Source organism: Rhinoraja longicauda, chromosome 8, assembly GCF_053455715.1.
Source record: "Rhinoraja longicauda isolate Sanriku21f chromosome 8, sRhiLon1.1, whole genome shotgun sequence".
NCBI classification, from domain to species: domain Eukaryota; kingdom Metazoa; phylum Chordata; class Chondrichthyes; order Rajiformes; family Arhynchobatidae; genus Rhinoraja; species Rhinoraja longicauda.
Genome location: NC_135960.1, coordinates 49,016,944 through 49,042,498, shown reverse-complemented (window position 1 = coordinate 49,042,498; position 25,555 = coordinate 49,016,944). Strand labels below are relative to the sequence as shown.

General features: G+C 39.7%; 2 protein-coding genes across 5 annotated transcripts in view; one reads left to right on the top strand and one right to left on the bottom strand.

The window, feature by feature from the left end:
• LOC144595940 (kalirin) overlaps positions 1-10,314 on the bottom strand; it is a 351,636-nt gene extending 341,322 nt beyond the window's left edge. Inside the window, exon 1 of the mRNA XM_078403892.1 lies at positions 9,530-10,314. Coding sequence (XP_078260018.1) covers positions 9,530-9,596 — 67 coding nt within the window. The 5' untranslated portion in view covers positions 9,597-10,314. The remainder of the gene's footprint in view (positions 1-9,529) is intronic.
• A 365-nt stretch (positions 10,315-10,679) lies between these two features.
• The window catches only part of LOC144596288 (ropporin-1-like), a 28,217-nt gene continuing 13,341 nt past the window's right edge, over positions 10,680-25,555 (top strand). Inside the window, exons 1-4 of one of the 4 annotated variants that reach the window (XM_078404521.1) lie at positions 10,680-10,788; positions 11,323-11,349; positions 19,575-19,698; positions 22,564-22,687. In XM_078404521.1, coding sequence (XP_078260647.1) covers positions 10,779-10,788; positions 11,323-11,349; positions 19,575-19,698; positions 22,564-22,687 — 285 coding nt within the window. In that variant the 5' untranslated portion in view covers positions 10,680-10,778. Of the gene's footprint in view, positions 11,133-11,322; positions 11,350-15,582; positions 15,663-19,574; positions 19,699-22,563; positions 22,688-25,555 lie in introns of all 4 variants that reach the window. The other 3 variants (XM_078404524.1, XM_078404523.1, XM_078404522.1) reach the window with 3 other exon arrangements.

The following is a 25,555-nucleotide window of genomic DNA, read 5'->3' as shown; positions in this document are numbered from 1 at the left end:
ATTGGTTTCACTCTCACAAAAAAAAAAAGGCGAACTGCAGAGCAAGATAAAATGAATTGCTTTTCAGAAACATTTATTTTTTGCCATGATTAGATAATCCTCTTAATGCTCCTTTTACCATCCCTGCAGCCGTACTGGTTTATCATATCCAATTAGCCATCTGCCATTGCTGTATTACCTACTGATAGAACATACTTACTATCAGGCAATGACCATGGGCAGTCTATCACCCAACTATTGTTCAATCTGTCAGACAGGTTCTCAGCAACATTGTTCTGAGCCAATGATACTCTGCAAGATACAGATTGCCAATTGTGAAAAAAACAGTGGGAATAACCTTTCCACAGCCACCATCGTGCGAGATCCAAATAGATGCCAGGGCCACAGTTACAAACAGACAATTTTTGTCTTAAAACAATAAAGCCCCACGCTATTCTTTATACTCTAAACCACAGCAAGGATTTTTTGTAAATTATCACAATAAATGTCAGGAAAAATCATTAATAAGGCTTAGAGTAAAAGGTCACATCCTACATCAAATGGTACAACCTGACATTTCCTAAATAGAATTGAACAATAACTAAAACAAGAACATGGAAATCACTGCCATGTGGGCAGTAAACGTCTGGCTGTCTATTAATAAAATAAAATTCAATATGGGTAAGTTTCAGTTTGAATAATTCTAGAAAGGAACAGAAATAATCAAATATGAAGTATTACTATGTTATTTTCACTTTCATATCCACTACAACCAAATAATGAATGCGTTGTTTTAAAAATAAAGAAGCTGAAAAAAGATTTATCTATCTTAAAGGATTGGTTTTACATCCTGCAGCAGTTAGGACCGCGATGTTCTTGTCATTATGGACAGATAAAGGAGGCAAAGACATGATGTTTGCCCCAGGTCTTCTCCAAATGACAAAAATGTAATTGTATCAGGTTCACATTCTCATTTTCCCTAAAGTGCCCAGCTGCTTGGGAAGCTTTGGGTTTAGGTCAGAGATACAGCATGGAAACAGGTCCTTCGGTCCATACTATAGATCACCTGTACACACTAGTTTTTGTTATCCCACACACCAAGGGCAATTTACAGAGGCCAATTAACCCACAAACCCACACGTCTTTGAAACTAAAATCTTTGAAACTAGAATATTTATTTTACAACATCCAAAATATTTTGTACAGCCCTCTGTGTCTCTCCTTCTGAAAATCCAGTTAGTGTGTGGCTGAATAGCATACACCTCCATGGGCATCTTAGCATAGCACTTGTAATGGCAACCATTGCAACATGCCTTTTCTTCACACAAATGAGTTCTAGATCATAGATCAGTAGAGCACAAGAATAGGCCCCTCAGCCCACAATTTCTGTGCTGACCTCGATGCTAAATTAAACCCCATCTGCCTCCAGATGATCCATAGCCCTCCATTCCCGACATGTTCATGTGCCTGTGAAAAAGTCTCTGAAACATTACTATTGTATCTGTCTCCACCATCACTCCTGGCAGTGTTCTAGTCACCTACCGTTTTGTGTAAGACTTTGTCCCACACGTCTCCTTTAAACTTATCCTCTCTCACCGTAAAATTATGCCTTATAGTATTTGACATTTTTACCCTGCAAAAAAGACTATCTACCCTATGCACACCTATCATAATGTTATAACCTCTATCAGGTCTCTCCTCAGCCTCCTGCACTCGAAAGAAAACAATACGTTCAAAAACGATTGAAATCCGAAGGATTTCGAACCAAAAGGTCATCTACATATGTTCTCCAGAGGTGCTGCTGACCCACTGAGTTACTCCAGTACTTTGTGTCCTTTCAAGTTTGTTCAATCTCTACGTATAGCCTTTATACGCAATACAGAATAAAAGTGGAAAATTTGATCCATTAACCATAACCTTCATTCTGATACCAGCAATCATCCTGCTCTCTCAATACAGCAGGTGATTTCCTGGATTTGAATAAAATCACATTCCATGCAGCTTATGCCTTACTTTTTACTAAAGAGTGGTCATTATTCTAACCATCAGCACACTTTGATATTAACTGCCAAAAAATCCAATTCTTTAGCAAAGGGGATAACATAGGCCAATAGTGTCCAATTTGTCCATAAAGCCAGGTAACTAGTTTTTATCATTGTAAAAAATTAATTTTGTAAGGCAGTCCCAGACTAAATAGGCCAGTGAATTGCAGTTTCTGCCTCAAATATCTGAGTGGTATATTTGAAGTTGTGTACGTTGCCTGGTATTTCATACTACTGTTTCATAGAACTCTCTCATGCCCCTTCAATTGTTTATAAATAGTACTTTCCTTTTTGCATAGAAAAATTTATTTAATTTTACTGTAAATATCCATTAAATTATTTAGAGAACACCTAGCTTTATGCAAAAGTATATTGATCTGAAGCATTGCAAAAAGCTGAGGGGTCATGTTCACATCATTGCTGCTCATTCCTGGTACCCATTTCATAATTACTACAGAGACTAGGTTTTTTCATTTTGCATCGACATCTGAAGCAAATGCACCAGTCATCATTGTAAAATGCTCCAAAATTTGCTTTTTTTCTTCCAGTTTTCCTTCTGATTTTCTTCATGTGACTCCTCTTCTGAAATCATTAAATCTTGCAGGAGTAGAGTGCCAGAAAGAGGAATAACCATCTGCCGTTTAGCTTAAAGGTTTATTTTACATTTTTAGCCTGAAGAGTGAAGAGGAGTAGAATACGTATTGAAACAATTCAAAATATTGGAGAAAACAATTTTGCTAAGAACCCAAGATTACATAACTAATATACTGGTTCGTATTTTCTGATGGTCTCCAACAATAGTGGAAATATAATTGATAAAAGCAGAACACTAGTTATTTTTAACAACTTCCTCACCAGAAGGTCACAACAGCTGTGAGACTACCACCACTCGGGGACACCATTTCGCTACAAATGGCAACCACACCTGTTGATGGTATTATCTTACAGTACTAAAGAGGGGGTATTAAAAAGCCAGAAAAACTCAAATATTATTTTGATTGTCTTACAGACTGCAGCCACAATCCAAACACTATAAATTCAGTAGTTTAGCAGTTCAACAAACAGTACTCAAAATACTGTTGGCTGCAAATAAACTCAATGAAAATCTTAGGACTGAAGTCTAGAGAAGGGTGTCAGTCTGAAGAAGAGTCTCGACCCAAAAAGCCACCTATCCACACTCTCCAGAGATGCTGCCTGACCTGCTGAGTTACTCCAGCACTTGTGCATTAGCCAGCATCGGCAGTTCATGGTTTCTACATTGTGATTGCTCCACTGCGAAATCTCAAGGTTTGCCTGGGTCTGAAGAAGTGCCTCGACTTGACACATCACATATCCATGTTCTCCAGAGATGCTGTCTGGCCTGCTGAGATACTCCAGTACTTCGTGTCCTGTTGTGTATTAACCAGCATCTTCAGTTCCTTGCTTCTGCTCAATAAAAGTCTTTACTGCACAAGAATCCTCATTTTTGCATACCAATTTAGGTTACCAATTTCTCAATCTAGCTTTTGAGATTCACAATGTTCAAAGTTTATAGCAAAGGGAACAAGACAAAGATACACAAAACATTTTTCCTAAACAATTGTGCTTTCCTTAGACTTTAGACTTTAGTGATTACAGCACAGAAACAGGCCCTTCGGCCCATGCTAACTAGCAAACACCCCGTACACTAGCACGATCTTACACACTATGAACAATTTACAGAAGCCAATTCAACTCCAACCCTGTATGGAGGAAATGGAGCATCCAGAAAAACCCCACGGGATCACAGGGCGAACATACAAACTCCGTACAGACATCACCCGTAGTAAGGATTGAACCCAGGTATCTGGAGCTGCAAGGCAATAACTCTACCACTGCACCGGCCCACTGTTTCCTTCCAAGCAATATAATGAGATCAATGAATTTAAAAGTAATAGTAATATAGTTGCTTTTTGAAACATAACTGTAAGTGGGGTTAACCGAAATAGAAAGTAAATAATTTTCAGTATCCAGTATCTGCATGCAGGTTATTAAATTTGCCATTTACTACTTTGCCATACACATGTCAGAATCACTCATTTACCTACTGAATGAAATAAGAACTACTTTCAAGAAACTGAAGTTCGGTTTTATAGTTCCATTCACCCCAGTTTCAAACGTAAATTTAAGTCTGAATTTGATTCAGATCTGAAGTCTCATTTGGTAAAGGAGTCAAATTGCACCACCAATTTATATATAACTTAGAGTTCAATTAAATATTATTGGTATATATTAATCTTTATTTTGGTAATACATATTGAATATAATGAAATATATATAAATAATTTAATTTTACAACATTATTAAAAGCACTGTGTGGCAATGCTGTCATTTATGTTCCTCTAATTTTCTCAAATGAGCCAGTTGCTCATTAAAATCATGACAGCTGATCTGGTCCCAGGCTGCTCTTAAATTATCGTCTAGAAAGTAAATACAAATGCTATGGGCTGATTCACTCGAAGTTTTAATGTCTTTCACCAAGAGAAATTATTTCTGTGTCTCCCTTATGGTTGAAATTTATGACATATGATGTAGGCAAATATGAAGTCATGTCTGATCATATTGTAGGTCTACTTGTATACAGTATACCGTCAATGGTAATAATTTTCTGCACAGACTTTATGCATATATAATTATTTTCCAACATCTTACACGTAACAATGAAAAAGTGGAGGATTGTTTTCCTTACACATTTGATGAATTAAAAGGCCTTGTGTTAGCCAACTTTCTAACTAAGCTAGAACATAGAGTTCAAATCAAAATCAAAAGAACTTAGTGCAAATTCTTGGCTAGCATTCAATGCTGATGCATTAAACCAAGACCTCATTTGTCCTTTACTGTGGACCTAAGTAATGCCATGAAACTATTTCAAGAAAGATCACGACAGTTTTTCCTTGTGTCCTCGCCAAGTTGAGCATCCATCTTTGCAACAACACTGTTATTGCTCTAATCTGTGAAACTCTTACAATAGGTTTGACACCAGATACATTTTATTAAGCTTGAGTATTTATGTCCTATTGATGTATTTCAAAGCAACATGGTATTTAATGTTCTCACATTTGGTTCACTTATTACAAAAAATGTTAGTTTAGTTTAGGTATAGCGGGCATAAAATCAGAATGCACAACAATTTGATTAAAATATATAAGTAAACAGAAATTATGCAACAAAAAGACTACACAAGAGAGGTGTGATCAGCAAAATTGGAACATGGTATGAATTCAAAACAGTAGTGGTGCTGAGGATGTGAACCAATAAATAAACTGATGGAAGAACTTGAGAAGAACTTGTGAAAACAGAGAAGATGAGACGGAGTTTCTTCCCACAGGCCACCAGCATCAGGACTGTTAACTCTCATATTACCAGGGACTAATTTAATTTACTGTATTAATTTTTTTTTTGTGTTAAAAAAAATAAATCTATTCTGTTTTGTAGTTTAGCACAATCTGCAGGCGTGGCCACTTTCATTTCACTGCACATCTTGTATATGTATGTGACAAATAAACTTGACTTGATGGTAAAGCAGCACCTATTGAGGTTTTGGGTCACCACCCTACATCATTGCTGAGATTGTAGAGGGAAGATAGCCCGTAGGAAGTGAGTGGGAGGGGTGTGGCAGGGGCTGGTCGGTGATAGGTAGAACCAGGTGAGGTGGGGGGGGATGAAGGATAGATTGAGCCAGCTACCAGGATCGGTGAGCTTGACTTACATTGACAGATTGGATTGGCTGAGACATTTTTCCCTGGAGCAAGAGAGGGGGAGGGGGAGGGGGAGGGGGAGGTTGTTGATGGGATGAATGGTAAAAAACTTTTTTCCCAGCATAAGGGTGTCCAAAACTAGAGATGTAAATTTAAAGTGAGAAGGGAAAGATTTAAAGGAAATTTGAGAGGCAAGTTTTTTTTACATAGTGGGTTGTGGGTCAATGAAATGAACTGCCAGAGGAAAGGGTAGAGGTAGGTAAAATTATAATGTTTCAGCATCTGCAGTCTTGTATCTCTATGTTTAAAGAGGAGACGGGGAGGGGGAGAGAAAAAGAGAGAGAGGGAGAGAAATCAATGGATGCAGAAGAAAAACCATTGGGAGAAGTGCTGAATAGATCATGACTGTACATCTTCGAGATCCTGGCTGGGATTGAACATGGAGGTCTGAAAACAGAGCTGGAAACCACATGGGATATGATGACAACATATAAAGTCTTGATGGGAATGGTGTCAAAGAGCAGTGGAAACAATAGTGGGAGAAGAATGAGATGGTAATTCACAGAACTCCCCTCAAAGAGAAGAGGAGAACTTCTTCAAAGTCAGCATGCCTTGAAGAGAACTTTCAGTGAAGTCGTAAAATGGAGACACAAGAAGCTGCAGATGCAGGAATCTGGAGCAAAGAACTGCCGGAAGAACTCAGCAGATTGAGCAACATCTATGGGAGACAGAGCGATGGTTGATGTCTTGGGTTGTGACCCTGCAATGGCAGCATGCAAAAAAATAATTTCACTGTACATCTGTATATGTGATAAGTGAACCAGGACTGAGAGTGTGGAGGTAAGATAGCCAAGAAGTGTACAGACAGCTGAGGCCAGAAGCTTCATGTGGTGAAGTTACTAATTACAGGCTCAACTGAGAACCTGGCAACATTTACAAAGTACCAGTCACCAAATCAAGAGCAGCAGGAGTATGACAGGCTGGGTCCAAAGGTCAAAAAGCAGCATTAAACTCCAATAAGGAAACCTAACAACCTTAAAAAGTATATCAATTTGGGAGCAGTAACTTTGATAGCATTAAATCAGCAGTGGTGAGGGCAAATAATGTGCCCCATTTTCCACAACTGTAGAGGCCGACAGGCAAAATGACTGAATACTTTGAACAAACACACAGAGTCAGCCCCAATAGAAGACAGGCAATGTTGGGAATTAAAGCTGGAGATGATCAGAGCACCACCTAGCAAGCCAGAACCAGTAAGGCATGCACATTGGTTGATTAATCCAAATGAGAATTGAGCATGTTAAGGATGGAGCTTTGGAAATAGAGTTGCAAATAACTTGACACATAACATGACATAAATGTGGCTCAGAACACGGATAAAATGGAAAGTACAGAAAATAAGTGTTACATTAGTGTTAAGAAGTGTCCATAATTGGCAGGGAATTAATATTTATGGTATTATACTGCTGAGTAAGTGAAAGAATATGCTATGCTCGTCAGTAACTAAATGCAATGCTAAAATTGTATATTATATTTTTAGCATTTTTAAGATGGGAATACAAGTCATAATTTTAAACTTTGATTGCTTGAGATCATTTTGAATAGTTATATATGTTTACTTAAACAAAACTGAGTAAGCATATAATGATGAACATTACAAGACATTGTTACTCTATAACAATGAATGAAGTTACTAAAGTTATTTTTGATTATTAAAATCATTTATAAGAGGCACCAGGATACCCATTTGATTTAGTCAACTGCAATCACGTGGGACTATTGCAATGTACCAAACTTCTGTCAATATCTGTGTCTGATCATTATTCCCCAAGGTCATAATCCCACAATAATAATATGTATTTTCATTGTACTTTTAAAATTTTGCCTAATTTTCAGCCTTAGCGATGGATATAATTATTTTGAACATTTGTCAAATAAAATAAGACTAGGAAATCATTAATGACTTCAATTTGTGTTCATTGTCATAGCATCTAGCAAAGATAGAGATCTTGTTGCGTTTTTCTGAGCCATTCTACCACTTTAATACTAATTGCCAAACATCACTACTAGTTTCATGTTCACCCATTGCTAATAATATCTGATTAGTGACGCAGCAAATGCAACCAAACTTGTACTCAAGTAATGAATAGTTGATTGTTCACTGAGGGTGGCAGAAGATCTCAAACATGACTAGCAGTTTAGGTCACAGTCCGTGCCAATGAACCTTGAGCAAGGACAAGAGCACACTCAAAGTTTCACACTTTAATTAGAGAACAAAATTCAATTTAAGTTTCTTCATAAGTGGTCAAGAATAAAGCAATATGACAAGACTAGTCCTGAATCTCTCCTGAATGTGTGTTACCTTTAGCCATTTGAACACAAAGGAACAAGCAGCAGCTGTGCGTCCATCTCCACTGAATGAAAGGGATTAAAACAGACCTGCTGCTTTCACACCTGACACTGGACCACCAGACAGGGAAAAAAAAGCACTTGCTTGAAGCATCACACAAAATTTTGAACTGATGTTATATATTTTTTTTTTAATTAACTCGGTGAAATGCAAGAGGATTTTTAAAAACTATTAAACATCTGCAGGGGTAGTGAAAGGAGAATGGCACTAAAATTCCTTCACCACTCCAAGGTTGGAGAATCTCTTTGCACCTGGATTGGGAGTATTTTAGGTTAAAAAATAGGTGAAGACAATTTCATCATCTAAAATAGTATAACATGATGCATAATGGTTATGCATATATAAATGGGTGTGTGCAGATACATATATTTATGCATGCCACAATTATTGCCTATAATTATGATGACATCATAATTATGTTCCAGTGTCGTTGACAGACAGGAGGAAATGTTGGCTCATACTATGAAGTGTCCGTACATGTATGTTGTAGGTGGATAATATAATTGGGCTACTATAGATTCTAGTATTTCAATCGTCCTCTGAGGCACAACTGAAAGGTGACCGTTTCCTTTATTGATTACAAATTGCAATGTTTCTTTCAGACTCCAGCAAATCCACAAATGAGTGATGAAGGCGGAGCCTGCCGTAGTTCTCCCGAGGTAAACCGCTGGCTGGTGTAGAGCGAACGTTGTATTGGGTGTTTGAGGTGTAGCTCGATGGCTAATCTCGGATGAGTAAAAACGGCGTGGCGTTCGTCACAATTACAGCTGTTTAGTTCGCTTGAATAAAAACGAAATCCATATGTCTTTTATTATTTGAAAAGCAAGTTCAATTCTGGCACCGGAATATTTTCAGAAATAATAATTAATCAGTTGCATTTTTTCATAGCGCGTGATTCTGCACAAGACAATAATTTGTCAAAAATTCAAACGATACGATCTTGATTTTCTAGGAAGCACAAAGCGCCATTGACTGGTTCCAGAGACTCGGCCCCGCAGCTGACTAGTAGTATTCACAAGACATCACAAATGTATTTTTTTCTTTTAGAGTGATAAATGTTATCAATCACCACTATCTTTAAAAAAAAATGTCAGAATAATTAAAGATCAAACGCTCCATAACTGGATGACTGTTGTCAGACACACGTTGCTCAAGATTTTATTCTGCTGCATCAGATTTCCTGAAACCGTTTGTTTCATTGTTTAATGTTCACAAGCATGAATACTACAGACGAGTCGGCCTGACAGCGGTGACACCTACTCACGAATCACGATAGTAATACAGTGGGGAGACCGCTGCATACAATAAGCAGGACATAAACCACGTCTCCCTCCCATCCTCACAACACCTAACCTCTTCCCCAAATCATATCCCCCCTTTACCTGTCTTGAAAAATGCCGCGATGTCACCATCGTTGACGCACTCGTCCGTCCCTTCTGCGGAATTCATCGTTCGCCCCCAATGCAGAAAATACAAAAGAATTACATCCACTTCAGCTACAGAGTGAGCTCCATGTTCAGCGCTGGCTGTCAACTGTTAGGTGGTGGTGTTTAGGAGAACGCTGTGCTCGACCAAAAGTCTCTGCATTTGTCCTCTTTTGTTCAAAGGCGCCCTCCTCTCTCCGGCCGCAGCATCACAATACCAACAACAATAGGTTACACATGGGCTCGGCTCAATGCATTGCCACCGGTGACAGATCCTTCAGACCACAACTTGGAGCCACAGATAGCCACTCTTGCCAAACGAGACGTGCACGAACGGCGAATAAACTATTTCAACGTAACTGCTGCGAAGCCCTCGGTGGAAATTATCCCAATGACAAGGGGCCGGGAGGAGCCAAGAACATCGGCCGTCGGACTATGAACATTTTAGGGCGAGTCGGCTGGAGGAGTAGAAGAAAATGAACAGAAGCGAAGACCACGGAGTGTCCCCGAACAACAGCGAGGGTCGGCAGTGATGAGAAGAAAGCGGTCCCTTGTTTTAAGAAACTCTTACCTCACACTGAGAGCAATGGTGAAAATCCCCGAAACACAAATCACAGTGGCTGGGATTTGCAGTCTGGTTGCGCCAAGGCAAGGAGTGGCCACACTGCGCCTTCTAGCGTTTGTCCAGGCACCACTCAACCACATCCGATCCCTCTCGATTTGTGCACTGTCGAAACACAATTACGATCTGAGCAGTCTATAATTCAAATTAAATGTTATTTTATGCAAAATGGCGGAGGAGGGCTGCATATATTTAACCATGTACTAGAAATTAGAGTATTGATCAAGAAGGCTACTGACGCCTCCCGTATAACTTCATTAACGTTGAAAACGGGTTTAAAGGGAAACCCAAATCATTGTTAGTTGTAATTTATTTAGCTTGCTAATGAGAAGCTGGAATAAGGCAGTCCCCGAGGATCCGGCCCCACCTGTTGTCCCCAAACACTCGAATTGTTGAGCCACAACCCATCTGCTCAACATTAGTCCCCGCACGAATCGATTCAAGGGTCACATGGAATTGGTACATCAAAATAGATCGCGGTTTCTCTGTGAGACAACGGTGCACGGCTCCCTTTGGCGATTTAAAGAACGGGAAACACGACATGTGTCAACTGATGAACAAGGATTTTTCCTGATTATTTTCAACATGTACAATCGTAAACCGAACACAATAAGCCTTTTTATTATTCTCGTTAAAAATGTCGTTAGATCGCCGTCTGCGGTGCTTGATATAAATTTGTCCAAGGTGTTTATGATCGAATCAACGGGGATTACGATATGGTGCATCGGGCAGAGAACCTGGGAAGTGACCACACTCAGGAGACAAGATAAGGGCAGAATGTGGTCAGATCATTTATGCCGTAGCCGGGTTGCTAAGAAACGGCGTAGCGCAATAAAACAACAATAACCTGTAACATAGAAATCAGCGTGATACTTGAATTGTTATTTATCAGCTGTCGTTGAAATCAACGCCAGTAAAAGGCAGTCTGGACATTTACAGGTACCGGTTAACCTCTCCGTGGAAAATTAATGAATTTACAGTTAAAATATCTTGCGTTTTGTCTAAATATTCATATTAGTAGTGATACAATTTCGACCGAGTCTACAAATCGCCCTTTTAAACTCAGCCATTTCATCATTTTCTTTTCTCCTTTCCTTGGACAACGTTTGAACCTGACGTACTGTTTCAGTGGCATTTTTTGGTGACCATTGTTCAGGTGAGGATATTTATAATAACCATTGACAGGTGACTCAATTACAAAGGATACTCTGCTAAACTGTATCCTGTGAGGCATGCAGACAATTCTCAGTAAAAGACAAAGTGTTGGAGTAACTCAGCAGGTCAGGCAGCATCTCTGGAGAACACGGATAGGTGGCATTTCAGGTTGGGACCTTCTTCAGGCAATTCTCAGCTTGCGTTCAAGTGCAAGACTTCTTCTTTAGGCAGAACCTTGGGATAGATGATGACGCTTCCAATGCAGAACGCCAGCTGGCTGTGCTTAGGATAGTCATGGCATCTTGTCTACCACATGGTTCTGATAGAAAGGTCTTGAGCCAATAGCCAAGCCCATTGCTCCACCACAAACAACGCACTCATTATTTCACCCCCATCTCTGTACAGCTTACTTCTTGAAATTTATCACACATGTGATGTACTCGCTTAGTTGGCTCAACACACCACACAACATATTTGTGGCCTGTCCCAATGCAAAAATGTTTTAATTTAGGCAATGCTTGTATCCAATGGCCATTTATTTGTAAAATTGCACTTGGTGTCTTAAACCAGATGTGGGTGAACACGTCTATTTGTGGAGCCTGCATCTGTGTATATTTCTCAGATGTATCAATTAGAGGGTATGCATTTGATTTGTATTTAAAGAAAGACAAGTAGCAGATTGTTCTGAAGGAAGACATTTTGCTTCAGTCATCAAAAACACAAGGAACCGCAGCTGCTGTAACAGCGGGTTAAAGTAACTCGGCGGGTTAGAGTAACTCGGCGGGTTAAAGTAACTCGGCGGGTTAAAGTAACTCGGCGGGTTAAAGTAACTCGGCGGGTTAAAGTAACTCAGCTGGTCAGGCAGCATCTCTGGAGAACACTGATAGGTGACGTTTTGGGTTGGGACCCTTCTTCAGACTGATTGTGGTGGGGGAGGGAAAACTGGAAGAGGCAGTATCTGTGAAGAATGTGGACATTTCAGGTCAGGACCCTTCATCAGACAGATTTGGGGAGGGGGGCGAGAGAAAGCTGAAAGAGGGTTTAAAAGTCGCCAAATTATGTCTGTGTATGAGATGTTCATCTCATATCCATCTACTCAACATCAGTACAAGCAAGAGTCAATTCAGTGACCACATGGAATCAGTGCATAAAGATTTTAACTTCCTTATTTAACACAAAGTTGAACTAGATCTATACTTTTACTAACAATTCATGCAGTTTCAATCAGGTATCTTTTTGGCCTGCAATATTACATTAATAATTTATAGGATGTTGGTTGGCATTGTTGGGAAATCCAACATTTATTGCCCATTCCCAAATCCAATTCGCGAAGGGATAGCAAGCCTTCCGTTTTAGTGTGCTATGAAAGCAATTCAAAGGTGCTGTTAGATTGGGTTTCAGGATTCCGAGCTAGTAATGATAAAGGAATGATGTTAATCTTCCCAATCTGGATGATTTGGGACACGCAAAGGAACTCGAAGGCAATTACCATTTTGCTGTTGCTTGTTCATCTAAGTATCAGTGGTCACTGGGACAGAATTAGCAAGTCGCTTTACTGGATCGTGCGAGGAGTGAATGCTTAATCTATTGAATAAGGTGTCAATAAGAGTGCTGCTTTGTTTCAAATTGATCAAGTCTTTTAAATATACTGGATCAGCACCCATCCATGCAAGTGGAAAGGTACTGAAGTGTCAGGGACTAACAACAGAATATTGAGCCCCTGAACAATTCTTGTGTCTACAGTGTGTGCATTTTTACCAATTTCTGCTCAAGAATGATAATATGTTGTTGAATTTGAAGACATGGTAAATATGGCACTGTGCAAAGTGTAAAAGGTTTAACTTCTCAAGCAAAGAGTTAGTGCCTATCTATTGTGGTGAAAATGTTACTTGCTCGTTATCAGCTCAAGCCTGAATATTGTCCAGGCTTTTCTGCCTGCAGTAATGGACTGCCTCATTGCCAGAGATGGTGCAAATTGAACTGTGCTATCATCAGTAAACATCCCCATTTCTTGTGTTGGGTGATCAGTAATAAAGACATGTTTAAGGTGAGAGTTTGGACAAAAATTGTCCCTAGTGGGTGTAGGATAGTGTTAATGTACGGGGATCGCTGGGCGGCACGGACTTGGAGGGCCGAAAAGGCCTGTTTCCGGCTGTATATATATGATATGATATGATATGGGCAGCAGAGTTTTGGATGACCTCATGTTTGCTGTGAGTAGATTGAGGGAGGAATGCAAATGGAGTGTTAAATTTGGATGTAACAAAGGCTTTGATTTCCACAAGAAATGAGTTGTAGCAGAGATGTAACATCTTAAAGATCAGATGGATACGAGTTCCAAAACTCATCTCAGGATCAATACGATGGTTGCAATTCCATAAGCTAGGGTACTGTCCGATTCACTTCTACCTCACTGTGGACATTGGACTCTACAATTCTGAGAACCATATTCTGCACTCTATCTTCCCCTTTGTTCTACCAATTGTACTAGAGTTTGATTTGATGCTATTTATGTATTATCTGATCAGATTGGATAGCATGCAAAATAAAGCTTTTCACTGTACCTTGGGAAGCATGACAATAAGAAACCAAAACCTGGATGGTCTGCTTCAGTTTGAAATTGTAATAATGGAGATTTGTTTTGTATAGGTTTTAAAGATTATGGTGTTGTCTTATCAATATTTAATTGGAATTGAAATTTCTGTTCACCTGGTATTGGATTTCAGACAAACAGGCTAACACTTTAGTGCCAGTGAAAGGGGTCAAAAACAAATGTTGGTATGGTACACTGGGTATTGTGCTGGTCTATCCTACAATTAAAAAACCCAAATTCAAATCACACCATGGTAGATTTAAATTCAATTAATAATCTGGAGTTTTAAACAAATTGTCAGATCATAAAAACCCAACTAAGTTTCACCAAGGACCCTCAGAGACATTAGTCATCATTCTTGTACAGCCTGGTTTATATACGATTCCAGATCCAATGTGATTGACTCTTAAATGGCAAAGTAAGCCATTCACTTGTGCCATTACCATCACTTTGAACTAGAACAAAGAACAAAACTAAAGTGATCAGTGGGAATTCATCCACCCTCTAATTCAGACATGGCAAAGTTACTCCCAGAGTAAACAATCTTGCAAAATCTTACCCAAAATATCTGATGATGCTTGTCCGAATATCAATATCAATGTCCATCTCCAAGTGGTTTGGTAGCACCACGAGCGGCTGAATTGCTCAAGTCTGTAAGGACAACTGCCGGATTGACAGTGAATGAACTCACACAAGGAATAATTCCACTTGAACACGCCCTAAATAATCTGACTGATGCATTATCTGTAAGAGCATTAGTAGAAGTAACCACCACATAGTTATAGGGGCAAATCCCATCTTCACATTGGGACATCCCCCTATGTATCGAGTGGCACTGGATCATTTCCAGAACAGATCTTGATCAATTGGCCAAGTGGGCTGAGGAATGCTTGATGGAATTTAATGCAGAAAATTGAAAGGGTGTTGCATATTGGGAAGTCTAACATGGGCAGGACCTACACAGTGAATGGTATGGCTCTGGGTGGTGTTGTGGAGCAGAGGGATCTAGGAGTGCAGGTGCATAGTTCGCTGAAGGTGGAGTCGCAGGTAGATCAGGTGGTCAAAAAGGCTTTTGGCACATTGGCCTTCATCAGCCAGAGTATTGAGTATAGAAGTTGGGAGGTCATGTTGCAGTTGTATAAGATGTTGGTGAGGCCACATTTAGAGTATAGTGTTCAGTTCTGGGTACTGTGTTATAGGAAACATGTTGTCAAGCTGGAAAGGGTACAGAAAAGATTTATGAGGATGTTGCAGGACTAGTGGGTCTGAGCTATGGGCAGAGGTTGAGTAGGCTGGGACTCTATTCCTTGGAGAGCAGGAGGATGAGGGGTGATCTTAGAGGTGTATAAGATCATGGAATAAATTCTGGTAGATGCACAGAGTCTCTTGTCCAGAGTAGGTGAATCGAGGACCAGAGGACATAGGTTTAATGTGAAGGGGAAAAGATTTAATAGGAATCTGAGGGGTAACTTTTTCACACAAAGGGTGGTGGATGTATGGAACAAGCTGCCAGGGGAGGTAGTTGAGGCAGGAACTGTCCATATGCAAGCCAAAACTTGCCACAACACATTTCTTGGATAGAGTTCAATGATATTCTCTTTGAAATCTTTGGAATACAAACATAGCAATCTCTTTTTGCAGCCCATTGACTCTGATGAACTACAGGTATGCTGAAGATACAATAAAAGAGCGATACAAGATTATATGAAAGCTTAGCATTGGTGAGAGCTAAATACTTTGAAATGTACTGGCTATCCTATGCACAGTGTTGTTTGTTTAAACCTTAATTTGCATCTTTAAAGTCCAGTGAATTTTCCTGAAGGAAATTCTAAGTATTGTGGACAGTTCTCAGTATAGCCACCATTTTCTGCAAAACATGGTGTAAGGTGCACTAAAGTGTCAGGCAAGTCAAGCTCATTTCAACTAATTCATTGTCATAGAGTCATACAGCATGAAAATAGGCCCTTCAATCCAACTTTCCCATGTTGACCAAGATGTCTCGTCTACACTAGTATCACTTGCCCGAGTTTAGCCCATATCCCTCCAAGCCTTTCCTATCCATGTATCTGTCAAAATGTATTCTAAATGGTGTTATAGTACTTACCTCAACTACCTTCTCAGGCAGCTCTTTCCATATCTCACCACCCCCAATGTGGAAAAAAGTTGCCTTCAGGTTACTCTTAAATCTTTCCCTTCTCACCTTAAACTTGTGCCCTCTGGTTCTTGATCCTCTACTCTGGGTAAAAGACTCTCCATTCATCCCATATATTCCCCTAATAATCTTATACACCTCTATTGGACCAGCTCTCAGCCTCCTGCACTCCAAGGAGGAAAGTTTTAGCCTGCCCAACCTCCCCTTATAGCTGAAGTCTTGGCAACATCCTCACAAATCTTCTCTGCACTCTTTCCAACTTAACAACATCCTTCCTATAGTAGGTTTACCAAAAACAAAACAAGATTCCAAATGCAGTCTCGCCAACATCTTGTACAATTGTAACAAAGCCTCACAACTTCTATACATAATACCCTGACTGATGAAGGACAATGTACCAAAAGTCTTCTTGACCACCTATCAGTCTTCAAACTGAAGGGTCTCAACCCGAAACGTCACCCATTCCTTCTCTCCAGAGATGTTGCCTGTCCCGCAGAGTTACTCCAGCATTTTGTGTCTATCTTCGATTTAAACCAGCATCTGCTGTTCTCGCCTCCACACTTTACCTGCATTCCTCTGCTCCACAACAGTCTCCTGCCATTCACTGTGATGGTCCTGCCCTGGTTTAACTTACGAAAACACCACACCTGGCACTTATCTGTATTAAGCACGATTAACCATTCCTCAACCTACTTGCCCAACTGATCTAGATTCTACAGTATTTTGTTAATAATGATCTTCACTATCTACAATACCACCCCCTTTATTGTTATCTGCAAATTTACTAATCATGCCTTGCACATTCCCATCCAAATCATAAACCACAAACAGCAATAGGCCCAGCACAGAACCCTGAGGCACACCATAGTCAATGCCTCCAGTCCAAAAAAACAACCATTTACCATCAACCTCCCATAGAGCCAATTCTCTATCCAGTCTGCTAACTCACCCTGGATTCCATGCAGTCTAACTTTCCAGAGCAGCCTACCATGCAGAACCTGATCAAATGCCTCGCTGAAGTCCAGAAAGACAACATCTATGGCTTTGCCTTCATTGACCTGTTTGGTTACTTCTAAAAAAAAACACTTTAGATTCATAAGAACTGATCTCTCGCATACCGAACGATGCTGACTGTCCCTAATCAATCCCTGTCTATCCAAATACATATGTACCTTATTCTTCAGAATCCTCTCCAGTAATTTGCCCACCACAGATGTTAGGCTCACTTGGCTATAATGCCCAGCTTTTTTTTTGTACCCTTCTTAAATGAAGCGCACCCTTAGCCATTCTTCTGTCTTCTGGCATCTCACCAATGACTACAACTCGTGCAAATACAAAATGACCCAAATCTTTCTTGGCATAGCCTATACCTCTGGCATACCCCCTACATCACACAATTTGCAGCTGTGTGGCTCCCATCAATCTCAAGGCCTTGCTGCCTTTGTCATCCCAGAAACAATGAATCCACAAGCAGTGACAGGGAACCAGGCCTCTGTCCTTGTCTTAACGGATGGGCTGTCCAAGGTCTTGTTACTGTAGCTGTTCCTAAATGTCACTGATGAAGGATTTAAAGCAATAGAGAAACATTTTAAAATATTTATCTGTTAATCAGTTCAAACATAAATATACCATATATAAAAGAAAAATAAACAAAAGTGAGCTAAATTTACCTTTTTAATGATTAGCAAAGCACATTAAAATAGGGTCACACAATACACAAACCTTAGCTGGCATAAAGCTGAAGGGTGAGTTACTGTCTCTGGACTCAGTGGGTCACTTGCATCACTATGATCTACGAGATGCACCTAGCCAGTTGTGTTCCTCCAAATTATCAGTAAAAGGTAATAGTATATGGGTGGGGAACCTAAACGTAACATCTCTAACTTTATAGATGATTAAAAAGTGGCAGGGAGTGTAAACTGTGAGAAGGATACCAAGGAATTCCAATATAACTTAAACAATTTGGGTGACTATGCAAATTCACGGCAGATGTAGTTTAATATGGATAAATGTGAAGTTATGCACTTTGGTTCTCAAAACAGAAAGTCAGTTTATAGATGGTGATAGATAGTGAACATGTTCGGTGAAGTGAGACCCGGGCATCCTTGTACACAGTTGTTGAAAGCAAGTGTTCAGATGCAGCAGGCAGTTAGGAAGGTGAATGGTATGCTGGCCTTCAGTGCAAGAGGATTTGAATACACAAGCTGTTCAAGGCCTTGATAAAACCTCACCATAAATCTCACCATGGAGATAGTCCAATGAAGGTTTACCAGACTGATTTTTGGGATGGCAGAATTGATGTAGAAGGAATGTTTGGGTCCCTTAGGCCTATATTCACTGGAGTATAGAAGAATGAGAGGGGATCTTAAAAAAACCCATTAGAATTCTAACAGATGTATACAGTTTAGATAGAAGGACTGGGGTTCAGAATTAGGAGTCACAATTTCAGGATATGGGGCATGTTGTTTAGAACCGAGATCAGGAACTAGCGGAATGCTCCACTATCAAAGATTCTGGAGGCTTTATCCAAGTAAGAAGTAGAATTATTCCTTAATCCTAAAGGGACAAAGGGAAAATAAGGTAAGTAAATGATAAACAATGATTATGCTGAACAGTGCAGTGGGCCCAAAGAGGCAAATGGCATATTTCTGCTCCTATTTTCTGTGTTTTCTATTTTTCTGATCATTAACCTTGCTGGCCAGTGAACGCTTATTTGTGTCTACACATTTTTCACTTTTCTTGACCATTCACTTTAACTTTCTCATAAACACTTTGTGGAGAGGCTTTTAATGATTTTGATGTTTTTAATCAGCCTTTCTAAAGAATGCAGATATTTTTGCCAACTTTCATTATAATTCCTTACCTTTAGATTTAAACATACCTTGAGTTTAGAGCTGTGCAAAAACTCAAAATGTGCAACTGAATATTTTGAATGGATTAACACACATAACTGAAATATTCTGAATAGCCCAATAGTGTAAGGAGTGGAAGCAGCCTTTTTAATAGCACTAGTAAACCATGAAATGCGAATAATGAAAGCCTTTTTCCTCCATTCACTATTACCAACTCCAACCATCACCACTGCCTGACAAGTCGGTCAATTAATTTTTCCTTTAAACTTGTTATTGTGATGTGTGAATATCCTGTCAAGGTTCTAAGTCTCCTCAGCTTGATGAAATTGCATCAAATTATACCCAAGCAATATAATATCAAATTAGTACGAAGAAAAATACAATAACAAGACTTCAAAAGTAGTGCTGGAAAATGTTAAGGACATTTTAGACTTAAAACTTGATGTTTATTTGATTATAATTTTGTTAATGAGATGTTTCCATCTGATGAGAATGTTCATCATTGTGTGATTACAGTTCTGACCTAAGTAGCAGTTTATGAATGCCCTACATACCTTCAAGACTGATGATTTAACTATGAATACTGTATTTATGCCAAAATAAACAAATTTAATTCAATGTTTTCACAGGACTGTTAAAAATGCCTTCCTCGCAGAAAATTGCCCCTCTAACACAACTTCCTGATATTCTGAAACAGTACACTAAAGACTGCATCAGGGCTCAGCCTGCAGACATCATCCAGTGGTCCACAGAGTAGGTTATATTTCAAAGCTAAGTATCTTAGAGCATATTTATACCGCTATCCTTTCATGATGTATGTTCCAAAGACCCAAAAGATATAAATATAATAGGTTGCTCCATAATATTTGGCTCAAATGCCACTGCACCACTTTAAAGGCAATTAAATAGCATAAGATACACTGGAGTACTAGGCATGATCTGATGTATACAGGCTCAGCAGTTATTAATTGAGATTTATCACAAAGGATAGTTTAGTTTAGTTTAGTTTATTTTTGTCACGCATATCGAGGTAGCGAAAAGCTATCCAGTCAAAGTAAAGACTATATATGAGTACAAACAACCCTTCCACAGTGTTCAGATAAAGGATAAAGGGTTCAACATTTAGTGCAAGATATAACATTGAAGTCCGATGAAGTCCAATTAAAGATAATTCAAAGGTCTCCAACAAGGTAGATGGGAGATGAGGACTGCACTCTAACTGATGAGAGGACCGCTCAGTTGCGTTTAACCGCTGGTGGTATGCGTTTTCAAACTTCTGCACTACTTGCCTGATGGTAGAAGGGAAAAGAGGGCGTGACCGGGGTAAGACTCTTCCTTGATTATGCCGGTGGTCTTGCCGAGACAGTGTGAAGTATAGATGGAAGCAATGGAAGGGAGGTTGGTTTGTGTGACGGTCTGGGCTATGTTCACAACTCTCTGCAATTTCTTGTGGTCTTGGATGGAGCCGTTTCCAAACCAGGCTGTGATGCATTCTAATAAAATGTTTTCTACGGGGCATCTGTAGAAGTTGGTGAGGCTTGTTTTGGGACATGCCAAACTTCCTAAGTCTTCTAAGGAAGTAGAGGTGTTGGTGTGTTTTCTTGGTTATAGGTCTGATGTGGCTGGTCCAGGACAAATTGCTGGTGATATTTATTTCTAAGAACTTAAAGATTTTGACCTCTACTTCAGCGCCGTCAATGTATACTGGGATATGTGTACTGCTTTGCTTTCAGAAGACAATCACTTTGTCCTTTGTCTTTCTGACATTGAGAGGTTGTTTTCTTTTCCAGGTGTCCAGGGATGAGTGTAGGGCCAGGGAAATGGCATCAGCTGTGGACCTGTTGTGGTGGGAGGCAAACTGCAATGGATCAAGAATGCTTTGTAAGCTGGAGTTAATATGTGCCATAACCAGCCTCTCAAAGCATTTCAGTCTGGTGGATGCCAAGGCCACTAGATAGTAGTCATTAAGTCATGAGATCTTGCTTTTCATTGGCACCAAGTTCTTAAGGATGTAGCTAGAGAATCTATTCGGGCAGATGCTTTCCATGGGTTGACCCTCAGGAAGGCCAATCTTACTTCAGCAACAGTGACCATGGGAACAGGCATACTTGAGTCTGTCGGGATGAATGTCATTGCCTTGTTGGCCTTTGCTCAAAGCGAGCATAGAATGCATTAAGTTAATCCAGGAAGGCCCCATTATCACCAACGATGCTGCCTGACTTCATTTTATAGCCCATTATAGTATTCAGGCCTTGCCACATCCACAGGTGTCTGAGTGGTTATGCTGGGACTCAAGTTTGTCCCGGTATTATCTCTTGGCATGACTAAATTATTCCAGATCTTGGAATTACATGGTTTTAATGTATCTTCACTACAACTGAACCATGAATATACTGTTTAACCTTTCATAGAAACAAGATAAATATAAATTAGAGGTTTCTGGTCCATTCTTTTAATTTGGCCAGAGCACCTTCCACTATACAAATTAACCTTAATATTTAATAAAGTCTGGATATGTGAACAGCTCAGCTTTCAAACTAAATGACTCAGTCCAATAATTGTACTGCCTGACAATTAGCTATCTAAAAGGATAAGGTTGATGGAAAGTGGAGATGGAAAACAAAAATAGGTTAATTCTACACTGTTAGCAGTTTATAAAGCAGCAAGATTAGGAATAGAGGAAATGGAATGTGGGGAAGAGAACTAGGAAAAAACATGTATTTTTCAATGGTCTCAATACCAATTGTGACCAGCAGACCCTGGTAATGCCTACTCAATAATGGGAACCTCTGGATGATGGGGGTTGAGGGATTGTGAGGCAGGAGTTAAGTGGGCAGTTAGTTGTCCATGTCTACGTTTATCCCTTTTGGGTTGCGGTAGCTGGTGCTGGTTATGAATCATCTTTTCCAGCAATAGGGAAGGAAGTGGTCAATTGAGCCCAATATTTCACCCTGACTTGTATAAGTACATAAGAGGTAAAATATGCAGTGCAGTGTGTGATGTGTTGTTGGGTGTCCTGTTTGATAGAAGTCATGACATGATGGGGATCAATATATCAAACAGTTTGTATCAGTGTTTGGTAACTGGTAATATTGTTCTTCATGGAAGAACAGTTAGAAAAAGCAAACATCTGCAGACTTCCCACATCAGGAAATCTGCACAATGAGAAACACAGCAGCCCCATTGAAATGAAAGGGAAGTTGACCTTTTGTTTTATTTGATTTTGTTAGTTTAAATTTAGCTAATTGTTTCTGCATGTGAGTTTTTCTGAGCACTTTTATTTTTTTTCTCTAATATTTTTATTACTTTACAATTAATACTTCAATTAAAAAAATCCTAGGTGTTCTTGAAATTTGTGAATGTTAAAGTCATTTTTGGCAGCCAATGAGCCTTGGGTTGTCAATTCCCTGGCTGTCAAGGGCCTTCTGTTCATGCAGCTGGGCACTTGCACAGGGAAAGGCCTTGGACTGCACGAGTGTGCTGGGGCTTGCTGGTGTGCTGGGAAGCATATCAAAAGGAAAAACATGGTGCAAGGGCAAGCAACAGTTGAAGTTACATCAACAGATGATCTATCGTATTACGTGAAAGGTGCCATTATTCAATATGTTTCCTTTACAGCTACTTTAACAATATGTCAAATGGGCCATTCCGTTCACATAGATCAAAGGAAGAAAATTCATCATCTCAACCTCCATGCAAACCACTACTTACATCTGGTTTATTACGGGCCTTACATGCACAAGTAAGAAACTAAAACTGTTTTATTTTTAAATTACGTGCTTGTTGATTATAAATGTAATACATTAAAGGCTATTTGAAGTAACAATTATTGTCAATATATTAAAATACAGCAAACTTAATTGTTATTAGCTCACATTATCATAATTGCATCGACTGCCATGGATTATTTTCATAGTTTCAATACATTATACTTGTAAATTCATAAGTCATAGGAGCAGAATTTGACCATTTGGCCCGTCATGACTACTCTGCCATTCAATCATGGCTGATCTATCGTTCCCTCTCAACCCCATTCTCCTGACATCTCCCTATAATATTTGACATCCTTACGAATCAAGGACCCATCAATCTCCGCTTTAAAAATACTCGAAAACTTGTCCCCCACTGCCGTCTGTGGCGATGAATTCCACAGATTCACACCCACTGGCTAAAGAAATACCTCCACATCTCCTCTCTAATATTCCGTCCTTATATTCGGAGGCTGTGCCCTCTGGTCCTAGACTATCCCACTAGTGATAACTTTATTAATAACAATATTCTATGAAGCAAATAAATTATTTTTCACTCGGCTAAATATATGAACATTTATTGTGTTATTTAAGCCCCCTGGAGATCCAAAATTATTTAACAAGAGCATCATATGAAAGGTCTATTGAGGTATAGTTTAAAAAAACAAAACTAGCAAACAGTCAATATTCTATTCACAAAAGACTGGAGTAACTCAGCAGGTCAGGCAACATCTCGGGAGAGATGGAATGGGTGACGTTTCGGTCAATATCATTCATTTGTTCATGAAAGGTGTGAGGACATTTTTCTCACCATCCCCCCCCCCCACCCACCCCCTCTCCTTCCACTTACATTCTTTCCTCTAACTTCACAATTTGCAACTTTTCAACCCTTTCCTCACATTTTCTGTCTTTTCATCTCTGGTCTCTGTTGAACCATCTGCCTATCAAAAAACTCTCCTCACCTGTATCAATCTGTCCCTTTATTTTCCAGCTTTCTTTCACTTCCCCCCCTCCCCCCCCCCCCCCCCCACTCTACAATCAGTCTGAAGAAGGGTCCCAACCTGAAACGTCACCTGTCTATGTTCTCCAAAGATGTGGCCTGACCTGCTGAGTTATTCCAGCACTTTGCACCAGCACTATTGTGTCTTCTCTGGACAAAAATGCAAATGAGTTGGTGAGTAAGTTTGCAGATAACACAAAAATGGGTGGAGTTGCAGACACTGAAGAAGACTGTCAATGAATACAACAGGATATAGATCATTAGAGATAAGGACAGAGAAATGGCAGATGATGTTGTAACCAGGCATTTTATCCAGCAACTGAGGTGTTGTTCCTTGGGAAATCGAATGCAAGGGGAAGATATACAGTAAATAGAAAAGACTCTTAACAGCATTGATGTACAGACGCATTGGACAATGAGTCAGGAAGTTAGGTTGCAGCTTAATAAAACTTTGCTTAGGTTGCATATGGATTATTGAGTGCAGTTCTAGTCGCCCCATTATCGGGAGAATGCGGAGGCTTGGGAGAAGGTGCAGCAGGGTTTATCTGTCTGCTACCTTTTGTTAGAGGGTATTGGCTACAAAGAGAGATTGAACAAAGTTGAATTATTTTTTCTGGAACATCAGAGGTAAAGGAAAGACCTGATTGCAGTTTTTAAATTATCAAAGAGATAGACAGGGTAGACAGTCAATCTTTTTTTCATGGTGGAAATTGCAAATACTAGTGGGCAAAGCTTTAAGATGAAAGGAACAAAGTTTAAAGACACATGGGACAAGATTTTTTACACAGAGTGGTAGGTTACTGGAACACACTGCTGGTGGTGGTGGTGGGAACAGATATGACAGTGGCCTTTAAGAGGCCTTTAAGAGGCGTTTGGATAGGCACATGAATATGCAGGGAAAGGAGTTATATGAATTATCTACAGGCAGAAGTGATTTGGCACCATCATGGTCAGCATGGATATCGTGGGCCAATGGGTCTGTTCCGATGATGTATTATTCTATATTCAAATTTAAGCATTGAAATTATAATATTGTAATTATAAAATTATAATTTTTATAGGGCTATCTGGAATGTGCATTTAGCTTGTGAATATTGCATAGTGAAAATAACATCTTGGTTCTTGGTCCTCCAAAATATTCCAAATGGAATTTAAACTGGAGGTTTAGATTTAGATTTTTTAGATTTTTTGATTTAGAGATACAGCGCGGAAACAGGCCCTTCGCCCACCGAGTCCGCGCCGCCCAGCGATCCCCGCACATTAACGCTATCCTACACACTAGGGACAATTTTTTTTTACATTTACCCAGTCAATTAACCTACATACCTGTACGTCTTTGGAGTGTGGGAGGAAACCGAAGATCTCGGAAAAACCCCATGCAGGTCACGGGGAGAACATACAAACTCCGTACAGATGGCGCCCGTAGTCAGGATCGAATCTGAGTCTTCGGCGCTGCATTCGCTGTAAGGCAGCAACTCTACCGCTGTGCCACCGTGCCGCAGCATGGACAAGCAAAAAGGGCTTCTTGGAGAAGAAGAGCTACCTTAAATTTTGTTGCGTCTGGTTGAGAAACTATAGTAGGGGGAAGACTATTCCATGCTTTAATTGTGCGTGGGAAGAATGAATTGCTATACACATCTGTCTTGGTAGCTGGTATCTCGAATTGAATCGAATGCCCTCGTCTGCTCCTGGTAGGTTTGGGTTTGGTGTAGATTTGGTAATCTACAGTCTTAAAAGTAACTGAAAGATTATAACCATTAAGTTATGGGTAATTGAGCCTTACATCAGTAAGGTGAGTCTTAGGGATAAGATCTACTCGCATCTGGAAATGGACAGACGTATTAGGGATAGTCAGCAAGGC